This window comes from Diplotaxodon limnothrissa, linkage group LG10, assembly GCF_057381915.1.
Source record: "Diplotaxodon limnothrissa isolate DT_005_m linkage group LG10, D_limnothrissa_male_GT1.1, whole genome shotgun sequence".
NCBI lineage: Eukaryota > Metazoa > Chordata > Actinopteri > Cichliformes > Cichlidae > Diplotaxodon > Diplotaxodon limnothrissa.
Window position 1 is genome coordinate 28,869,191 of NC_140605.1, and position 10,565 is coordinate 28,879,755.

Consider the following 10,565-nt stretch of genomic DNA (forward strand, 5'->3'; position numbering starts at 1 on the left):
AGGGACGATGGTGGCCATTTTGAAGCAGGCTGGGACTACAGACAGAGAGAGGGAAAGGTTGAAGATGTGCGTGAACACTCCAGCCAGCTGAGCCGCGCATGACTTGAGGACGCGGCCGGGAATCCCGTCCGGACCAGTAGCTTTGCGTGCGTTCACCTTCCTGAAGCACCTCCGCACATCCTCCTCAGACACAGTGTGCGCACTGACGTCATCCGCGGTGCGCACACTGTCCGGTCTCATGGTGTTCGCTGTGTCGAATCTAGCGTAGAATACGTTTAGATCCTCACACAGAGGATGCTTTAGTTAACGTGTCGTCTCCAATTATGTTGTGCATGTCACAGTTTAACAGTTTCTCAGTGCTGTATCTGGGTTTTGTCTTAAAGCAAACTAGTGTAGTCATGGAAAGACTACTAAAAGTCATTTTTTAAAGTGCAGTGCAGATGCTGGAGGATGCCGAATTGCAGCAATGGCTCCCATATTTATGTAATCCTTCCATTTAATACAAGGGAAGTGAAAAACACTGAATGACTTTCAGTACCTAAAGTTTGTAAATTAATTTTGCTACTATTGTTCTGTAGTTCTGAAGTTATAATGGAGCGCATTCGGGGCGTTTTGTCGTTCAGGTAAAACTTCCTTTAAGGTGTTTCATCTTCTGTCCTGATGATCCAGCTGTTGCAGGACATTTAGCACAGATTCAGTAACGCCATGATCAGATCCTTCGACTAGCCAATAGGAAAACACAACAACCCTGCCGTGATGAAAAACTCGTCGCTCATTGGTGAATCTTCGTGTGACGTTTTGGGAAACTAGCTGTTAATTGGTCGTCTGCCCGACTTTAGTTGAGTGAGCCTCCCTCCATCGTTGTTCCGGGATACCTGCAACCAAGAAAAGGTACAGTGCTATTTACATGGCTGTAACTTTATATTAATAGTGTGACACTCCAGGTTAGTTGTATCTAAACCCGATTAAGCCTTTTTGGAGTCCCTTTAGTGAAGCCAAATTCTGCAAAAAATGGGGTTTCTACGCATAACGAGTAGTTATTGTCATGTTTTTGCGTTCATGTATGTGCTTTGCAAAACTTTTCAGTGTACATCCATCCAGCCTTCATTTTTCATGTTTCAAATACCCATTTTTAATTTTCTTAGAGGAAAGTGAGCGATGTGGAGCTGTGACGAAATACTTTACGCGTTTCGGTTGAAACGGAAACGGTAATGTTAAAGACGGACAATGCAAATGCTTATTCGGTTTTTGTGATTTTTACAAACTCCGGGCTCTTTCACTTACCGTTATGTGTATGTGACAGTTAGGCTATGTTATCTGATCTAACCGGTTCAGGAAAGTGATCAAAGAAAGGCGGCCGATGGCACGCTTGGTGTCGGTAAATGCCACCGTCAGGTGTTTCTTTTGGTGGAATTCCAACTATGAGTCTGATTTACACGCCTGATGGGCACCTGCCGTTAAGTCTGTGGGAGAAATGCAAACTGCAAAGAAGGTGGTAAAAGTACCACTTTCAGATGGGGGGAAAAATTAAAGCCTTATTTATGAATTTAAGAGTTTAAGCGTTTTTCAACAAATGTGACTTTATACATGCACTTTTTAAAAAATCCACTAAAATAAAGTTTAAGTTGGATAATGACACAAAGGAAGTGCCAGGAGGCCTTCCAAGATGACTGCATCTTGGCTACATCTGTCTGATATTTATTGGAAAACTAGTTATGAAATTCCCGAGCTGCCAGACTAACTAGTGCTGTGGTTGCTCTAACATTTCCAAAAAAAACATGTAACCCAACTACGAGGAAGACAACAGTAACTCAGCAGTCTGTGACTTTAAGCCCATTTGTTTGCCTACATTGCCAGTTAAGACTGAACCTAGAGGAGTAGCAGGTTTGGTGTTAAATTTGAATATGTTCAGTTGGCAGCCAAGGGTGGCCTATCAGCATTAAGAAGGAGGTGTTGATGGGAAAACCACCAACTCACTACCTGGCAGCAACAGCACGCCACTGTATGAATCACCATATGTTACTGAACCAGGAGTGGCATACAGTCTGTGACTTTTCCATCTCTGCATCACTCTAAGATGGCAACGGCTGTAAAATTTAGAAGCTATGAAAATGAGCAGTGGAGGTGGAGGTTCGGGCACTCGGCTAGGAACTTTCTGTGCACCCTCCATTGGATATTTTATGGGCAACTGGGAAGAAGGATTTGTGAAATGCCTCAGTTAGCATACTCAATATGACCTGACACCAGATAAGCAAAAGATAATGGATGGCGAGAAAATTAAAGGTGAATAAGGGAGACTAAACCTCTCAACACTCTCAAAAGGAAATGCTCTGATATAAATATTGACTTTCTTTTGTTGTATTTTTACAGATTCAGCCATGGATCTTGTGCTGAATGTCGCTGACTACTACTTCTTCACGCCGTACGTGTACCCAGCGTCGTGGCCTGAAGACGGAGCCCTGCGGCAGATTATCAGCCTGCTGGTGGTGACGAACCTCGGAGCTGCAGTCCTGTACCTGGGCCTGGGAGCCATCAGCTACTACTTCATCTTCGACCACAATCTGATGAAACACCCACACTTCTTGGAGGTATAAAGCCCATATCTTGTTTTTATGACTGAGTGTTGGCAGAGCTAAAGCCTGCAATCAATTGACCTTTGTATCTGCAAAAGGGTGTACAGATTTATAGGAACACTTGCAAATTACTGTCGTGTGCACACTATGGCTTCAAAACCAAGAATTAATAGTGTTTTTATTGCGAAACTAACTGTATTTTATAGTTGTTTATGTTACTGGTTTCACCTCCTGTAGTGTTGTTAATGCTTTTCCTGCCTAACGGACATGTAGTGTCTACATGTAGTGATTTAATTGGGCCATTTAACTGGGGTGAGGGTCTCTTCATGAAAGCCTTTGTGTGTCTTTTAAGGCTGGGTGAGATTAATTTTTGTTTTTTTAGCCCCCAAACTACTTTGTTTGAAATGCGCTTTGATAATTTTGTCCATCAAAGTTAATAACAGGAATTCCCCACATTGGTTTCATTTTTTTTTTCATTCTTATTTATTTTATTACATATTAAAAAAATGTTACTTATTGTTATTTGTAGAATCAAGTATGGCGAGAAATCAAATATGCGATGACCTCTCTGCCCGTGATCAGCATTCCCACTGTGGCTTTGTTTTTCACTGAAGTCAGAGGCTACAGCAAACTCTACGATCATGTTGCCGATTCGCCCCTCGGTAAGCTGAAGAAGCAGCAGAAAATGTTTCAAATTCTCCTAAAGTTTTTGTCGGTGACATGACCTCTGTGCTTTCAGGTTGGCCCGGCCTTTTCCTGAGTATGATTTCATTCCTGTTCTTTACTGACATGTGCATCTACTGGATTCACCGCTTCTTACACCATAAGCTTATTTACAAGGTGAGGACACTTGTGTTTTTTCGTACTGGCAATATACAATTGCTGAATAGTGGAAATGTCTTTATCGTGCGTTAAACTTTATTGACCTCACTGCTCTCTTGTCCCCAACAGCTGTTTCACAAACCACACCACATCTGGAAGATCCCCACTCCCTTTGCCAGTCATGCTTTTCATCCAGTGGACGGCTTCCTGCAAGGAATGCCCTACCACATCTACCCGTTCCTCTTCCCCCTCCACAAGGTGCTCTACTTGGCTCTTTACGTTTTCGTTAACATCTGGACCATCTCCATCCACGACGGCGACTATCGTGTACCCGGAGCTCTGACGAGCGTCATCAACGGCTCAGCTCACCACACTGACCACCACCTCTTCTTCGACTACAACTACGGTCAATATTTCACTCTGTGGGACCGCCTGGGAGGCTCCTATAGGCACCCGTCAGCTCTGATGGGGAAAGGTCCCCATGATCTGATCAGGAAACTTCAAGCAGAGGGAAAGTTGGGAAATGACGAAGCGAAGCCTAACGGGCAAGTGAATGGACGGGCTCAGAGGGGAGTTACCTGTAAGGAGGAGTAACAGTACGCGGGTTATGAATAATTTCAGAAAGTGATCTCTATTTTTTTGTAAAGACAATTTGCTAAAGCCCAGCGTATTGGAGAGTAATTGGAGTTCATGTATGTGCCAAATAAGCCTTTGTAAGAATTGAGTTCTTGTGGAGCAATGAGTGAATGTGAAACGGCTGCCCCTGGTTGGACTGCACACACATACCAATCACAAACTATCGACTAACATCCGGAGATGGGGTGTTGTTTTGTAGTGTAACAGATTTTTGCGAACCGTGCAGCAAAGAGACTTGAGGATCACCAGAAAGCTGGAGCTGCTGGAGCTACTGGAGCTTCTTCAGTCACAAACCAGACCTGAGGCTGATTTCACAGGGCTCTACTAAAGCCAGAGGTTTTTATTTGACAGGTTATAAATCAGAGTAACCCAAAAGTTGAAACACTGGCTAATCAGCCATGCCTACTTTGCACTTCCAGCTTTTATTATTATTTTTTTTTTTTTTAAGAGTCATAAGAAACGTAAGAGAAGAGCAGCAGAGGCCTCATTAACTTTAATTTTTCAAAAGTCGTGTCTTCTGTTGCAATTTAATTAAAATATTGAGAAGATGGCAATTATAAGTAACCGTTAGAAATTACGTTGCCAACAGAAGTGTCAAAGAAATTCTGAAACATTTAAAAAATCTTAGAAAATGTGTTTTATAGATATATACTGGGCAGTTTCCTCTCGGTAGGGAATAAAGTTTGTGGGATAAATATGGGTGCCACATGTGGTTCATTTATTCTTAAGCCCTCACATGGATCATACCTTAAACAGACCTGCATTTATACATCCATCCCCCTCAAAGCACTGATGTGGTGTGATGCATACAACTCCATATTCTTGGTTCTTTCTTTTCGAGCTCTGCAGGATTTTTTTTCATGTGCACTGATTCTGGTTATAAAGACAAGAGAATAGTTGAACGCGATCATTTAATACATGTTTTGCATTTTAATACTATAGTTGTAGCATGCGACATAGAACTGCAATAAATGTATGCACCGAAAGATCACACAGCTCATGTCAGTCTTTGCTGAGATTACATTAGCATCATTGTCAGTGTGTTGATGGATACAGAGTAGAAATGCTTTGTGGATATTTTTTTTTTTTTTTTTGAAATATTAATACAATAATAAATTTGAAATATATTTTGGGAAAATAGTGTCTCTTTATATTTTATTTTAAGAGCTTGTATTTTATGGAAGCTTGTTTCCACTTCCAAAAACAACTTCGTTTTTTGCTTGGGATTAATGTCTCAAAATTTCAACTAAATAACTCAACTGACTCATGGGTGTCAAATGTTTTCCTTATTGGTGGACTCCTCAAACTTCCATAGTTGTTGGACTTGCAGTTGTAGTTTAAACCCATGGTTTCATCAAACACTTTGACCTAAAGGCAAGCTGACTGCCTAAGACGCAGTCTTCAGTCCCTTGAAGTTTGACCTGCTGAGCTTTTGGGTCATCCGTCCATCTTCAGGTAGTCGAGGCAGCGATACTGACGAGAGCTATGAAAAATGCTAGTTAGTGGTTGTATAGCTAGGACTGTTGTGCAGTGAAAACAAAAGTGAATTTCAGTGTATTATAATTTATTTTTAATATATCTACTTGTTTTCTAGTGAGGTGCTAATATTTTAATATTTCTTACAAACTACACTTTGTCTAGAATTCCACTGGTAAAATAACTCTTATATAAAACCAACTTCCTGCTTTGCAAACGTTCATAAGTGGTGATGTAAAACTCTACAACCTTGGTGCTGTTGCAGTACAATGTGTAGTGTTATACCAAGAGTTTTGTGCATAAATCTAAACAAGTAATTTTTGGTGCTTAAACTTAACCAGCAAGTAAAAGCAAAACTTACAAAAGACAAGTGAGAACAAAGTGCACAAAGCTCCCAAAAACCACATTCTCGTATGTACGCTTTAAAACCGTAATGTTTGTTCTTCTAATATTGTGGCAGCCAGTATTTTTAAAACACAGACGACACAGGGGAGCAGCATCTGACAGTGTTTTACACGTTTAAGATGACAACGCAGGTTTTATATGCTCATAATAAAGAACAAAAGCAGCTTTTTTATCAGAGCAAGTATGATGGGAAAGCCTGTTCTACACATGCTCGTTAGATGTCCAACTCCCTTGTCTTGGTGACAGGCAGGCTTTGCTCTCCAGTCAGTAATGTCAGTCATCTCAGCAAAAAAACAAGGGCATCCAAAGGAAGGATTGCATGGCTGCCCCGGCTGCCATTCCTGCTAACATTCCCAGTGCTAGATGCTCCACTACGCCATCAAACGGGTCCCTTTGAACAACCACCTGGTGGGTTCCTAAAATATAGACAGAAAGAAGACACTTATACCATTTGTGTTAACATGACAGTCGCTTTGAATGTCTAGAAAAATAAGGGCAGATCAGGATTGTAAAAAGGGACAATGTCAGAACAGTCCGCAACTTGAAGATCATTGTGGTGCTGTGGATTGTGCACCGATGATGAACTGAACTCATTTATTGACAAAGGCCTTTTTCCTGGTCCCGAATTTAAGTATCAGCTCGTGTCAAATCCCAGTTGTGCTTATTAAAATGAACTTAAACTAACTGGCATACAGTGTGCCGGTATTGCAGTATCGATGGGCTTCTGTGCAAAAACTAACCACAGTGCATGCGCGTATCTACCACTTCCACTGGAAATTTAAACGCAAGATCGATGCATAAACAAAAAACATGAAGTCAAAACAGCATAAGCATCATTTCTGGATGAAAACACCTAAACATTCCCTGAGGTTATAAGAGAATGATCAGACTTCTGTTAGGAAGGCAACAGTAACTCAAATATCCACTGATTACATTCCAAGTTTGCAGAAGAGCATCTTTGAGTGTAGATGGGCTGCAGCAGCAGAAGACCACACTGGCCCAGCTAGGCCCAAGAAAATGACAATACAATTCACACAGGCTCAACAAAACTCTACAACCATGGGATAACACACCATGTCACAAACTGTTTTCTTGAACATGACCATAACTTCATCATGCTGAAACTTTCTCCACAGTCACCAGATCTCAATCCAGCGGATCAGCTTTAGGATGTGGCGGAGCAAGAGATTTTTACATCGTGAATGTGAAGCTGATGAATCTGAAGCATGTGATGCTATCTTGTCATTGTGGACCAAAATGTCTGAGGAATGTTTCTAGTACTTAGTTGAATCCATGCCTATGAAGAACTAAAGCATTGCCAAAGCCAAAAGGGCCTTTTAACCCAATGCTAGCAATGCAAACATAAGTGAAGTGAATGTATAAAACACATGGCATAATACTTTCAAAGTAAAATCCTATAGGCTTTTACTTTTAAAAGAAAATCATTAAAACCCAATTAAGTGAAGTATTTAAAGCCCCACTAATCTGCCTCTTGGCTCATTTACAGAGCAGGTGTGTGGACTTGTGTCCAGCTAAATGTGGACACAAATATAAAACACTTACAACATCATAAAGAAAAATTGTTATTAGCATACCAATTACTGTTATTAGTCTAAGCACTGCTCACTGTCACGTTTAAAAAAAGGTTGCTTTGTTCTACTTAATTTATTGCTGATTCAAAGCACCGCCCAGCAGGAGCATCAAGTGCCCTAAATCTAGCTCCAGAATTCAATTAGCTCACAAACTGAGCAGATGTGTGGAGGCAAACAGTGCAGCAAGAAAGAGTACTCAGAGTAACACATGTCGCATGTGGGAAACCTTACAAAAAATATGCATTATCACACATGATGAGGTTATACAGAGGTAATTGCAGTGAATGGTTCTGGGTTTTCTGACTGTTTCCTCACAGGCTACATACCAGCTACATCATAAGTGCTCAGTTCTTGTGGTGTGCCATGTTTTATAAAACATACTGCAGCAACCAAAGCAGTTATGGATTATTTAGATTACTGTTGAATTGTCTGCTTCTTTGGAAGAAGAAGACAGCTGCCATATTTCAATTCCCTGTTGTTTACAGGATTCAGAAAAGAGCCCTCATAAGCCAGCCTGTTTTTGCTCGATAGGATATGGTCTAGGATAATGAATGCAAATGAATGCTGTTGTTTTTGATCCAGTATATAGACCGCAGCATTAGATTTATTTAGTGTAGAGCTAAATGCTTCTTTAAAATGCTCCACTTGGTTAATTTTATTGTCCTAAAATTACAATATTAAAGGGAACTATTATAATTTTCCATACTTTAAAAAAATGGCTACATATTATAATATATGTACTATGTATTATATTAAGTCGATAATAAGTCTAGTTTTCTGTGTTAAGCTATGATATCTTACCTGGTCCTGCTCCAGGTGTTATGTAGACAGTGTGGCGGCTATTGAGGGGGAAAGCCTGGTAGGAGTCATCATATGGGTCATATGTGAACACCTACAGTGAAAAAAGCAAAGCACTACTTTTAGCTCTGTGGTGGAAACACTATCTGAGAGCTTGCTGATCGTGTTTAAGCTTTTTACAGAAAGCATGAAGCACTCACCGGGTTTCTTCTGGTCTGCAGCAGAGTCAGTTTCCACGCTCTGAAAAATAAACAAGCAGGACTGAGAAACTGAGGGACGGTTGTGAAGTAAATCAGAGAATAATGAGGCGAAGCGTGAGTACCTACATTGATTCGTCTTCACTGTTTGCGCACAGGTTGAGTGTTGAGCCGTCCATGAGGTGAACCACGACGAGATTCTCCCTGGGATTGCTCTCTGGTGGAGTCACACCTGGAGTAAAATTAAAGGAGTAAATTACCCATATTTGTTAAAGGTAAACGAAAGGTGAGAATGAATGAGCTAAAGCTTCTTTCCTATTTTATAGCAAACTGCGACCAGGCCTACTGTAAGAATACACGTTTTTGCCATGGACATGGTAATCTATTATCATGAGATATTTTCTTCTAAACTTCTATACAGTCTGACCAATATGGTCTTTAAAATACTGCACATTTAAAGCACTTCTGTGTGTCAGCGTTCACACTTAAATAGTGATGGAACATGTTCGCTTCTGGGTATAATTGTATCACAGATCCGTGCCGTACCTCCACATTCCTGACCGGACTGCACATCTATGCATGCTAGTTTGAGACTGACGCGATGCTCCAGCTCTCGCCTGTTGTCTGACTTGTAAAAGCAAAGACTCCCATCGATCCAAAGGTCACACCAGTTGAGCTTCCAGCGTTTTAGGACAGAAGCTGGAGAGGAGACACATGCCACATTGTAAAATTAGTGCATGGTAAGGTGCTGGGATAACTTTAAACTTCAGTTTAACATCCTTCTGTTGCAGGCCTCACATCTCAGGTGATTTAGTAGTTGCTTTTGAATGTAGTCCCACCCCTACCCCTCCCACCAAGCAGGTGTATCTCCATTGAGTGTCCTTGATAAGCCACTTAAAGGCATGGCCAAGAACAAATAATGAGATTACAAGTTACAAAGGGTAGAGTTTCATAATGCGTGAAGTTTTCTAGAAAATCCTCAGTGTCGAGTTTGCAATCTGGTCACTAACACAAATACACAACACAACATACATGAAAAACAGCCCACATGTATTAGCTATGATTAGAATAAAGCTAATAAATGATAGTAGAATTTAAAGCTTTAAAACTCTGGGATGTTGTTATGAACCAATGCAGTATTGGTCATCTGTAGACACAAAGCATCTAACCGAGCAGTTAGCAGGTTGAAGCAGGCAGCTGTATTTAGTGAGCTGCTTTAAAATTCAAAGGATAGCCTTCACAGAGATATGCAGCACACTGCCTGTCCCACGATAAAATTGTAATCTGCAAAAATGCAAAAGGTTTCAAATACATTTCACTGTGCTAAGTGTTATCACTTTATTCAACGCAGTTTAACATTTACCCAAAAAGGTGAGGTAAAATGTGCATGTAACATGCTACATGTCACATGTCTAGTCTAGATGTTGATGCTCATACTTAGTCAAACTCCTTAAAAACAGAAAAGTAAAAGAAAATGCAACGGCCCTTATCACTACACTTAACAAATGCAGGTGAAATGGGTGAATATTATTTTAATTATAAGTCTTGTCCTGTAGGTCTTGTCTCTTAAAGCACCCAAAAAATGAAGCCTACATGTTTTTATACATTAACTGAACCGAATAATCGAACCTTTAAGTTACTAGCACTAATTTTATTATAGAATTCCCTGAATTTGTGAAGAAAAAAAAACTTACTCTGTCTCCACAACCAGCTTGATTTCAGGAGCGCCATAATCCTCGGATGTTGTTCTTGTTATTAGTTTGCTTTGATAATAATCCAGGAGCAAAAGGCTTGCTTATGTCTAAGAGACTCTGCTGTTGGAGGCCTTTGCCTGGGTTTATATGGCCTCTGTCCTGCGGATATTGAGGTATTGGTAGATTAATCTGGCTCTCACCAGGACTGACACTGATTCAGAGGATCATTCTGGATTAGGAGACCACGCCCTCTCTCAACCCCCCCCCCATCACTCTTTCTGAACTGATTTCTCTATCAGACACTTGCACTGTGGGCCACACAATGTTTAAGTTGTTGAACACTCTTATTACATGAACTAAACTCCTGTAGGC

At 40.7% G+C, this 10,565-nt stretch overlaps 2 protein-coding genes across 2 annotated transcripts; one reads left to right on the plus strand and one right to left on the minus strand.

Annotated features, from left to right (window-relative positions):
* The first annotated feature begins 849 nt into the window (after nucleotides 1-849).
* On the plus strand, nucleotides 850-5,007 carry LOC146624678 (lathosterol oxidase-like). Its single transcript, XM_085364062.1, has 5 exons — nucleotides 850-891; nucleotides 2,371-2,588; nucleotides 3,103-3,235; nucleotides 3,313-3,413; nucleotides 3,525-5,007. Exons 2-5 carry the CDS (start codon nucleotides 2,379-2,381, stop codon nucleotides 3,987-3,989), a joined length of 909 nt encoding a protein of 302 aa, XP_085220188.1. The 5' UTR covers nucleotides 850-891; nucleotides 2,371-2,378; the 3' UTR covers nucleotides 3,990-5,007.
* Nucleotides 5,008-6,194: 1,187 nt separating this feature from the next.
* Nucleotides 6,195-10,233, minus strand: plekhb1 (pleckstrin homology domain containing B1). The gene is made up of 6 exons (XM_085364063.1): nucleotides 10,194-10,233; nucleotides 9,046-9,198; nucleotides 8,629-8,731; nucleotides 8,503-8,542; nucleotides 8,306-8,396; nucleotides 6,195-6,328 (listed from the first exon to the last, which is right to left on the minus strand). The coding sequence occupies exons 1-6, from the start codon at nucleotides 10,228-10,230 to the stop codon at nucleotides 6,195-6,197; spliced, it is 558 nt and encodes a 185-aa protein (XP_085220189.1). The 5' UTR covers nucleotides 10,231-10,233.
* Nucleotides 10,234-10,565: the final 332 nt, after the last annotated feature.

Excerpts from the sequence above, each read along its gene's own strand:
- LOC146624678 (XM_085364062.1), top strand. The coding sequence starts at position 2,379 with ATGGATCTTGTGCTGAATGTCGCTGACTACTACTTCTTCACGCCGTAC. Across the intron at positions 2,589-3,102 it reads AACACCCACACTTCTTGGAG|AATCAAGTATGGCGAGAAAT; the intron begins GTATAAAGCCCA and ends TGTTATTTGTAG. Across the intron at positions 3,236-3,312 it reads TGTTGCCGATTCGCCCCTCG|GTTGGCCCGGCCTTTTCCTG; the intron begins GTAAGCTGAAGA and ends CTGTGCTTTCAG.
- plekhb1 (XM_085364063.1), bottom strand. The coding sequence starts at position 10,230 with ATGGCGCTCCTGAAATCAAGCTGGTTGTGGAGACAGA. Across the intron at positions 9,199-10,193 it reads AAGCTGGTTGTGGAGACAGA|CTTCTGTCCTAAAACGCTGG; the intron begins GTAAGTTTTTTT and ends TCTCCTCTCCAG. Across the intron at positions 8,397-8,502 it reads TGCAGACCAGAAGAAACCCG|GTGTTCACATATGACCCATA; the intron begins GTGAGTGCTTCA and ends TTTTCACTGTAG.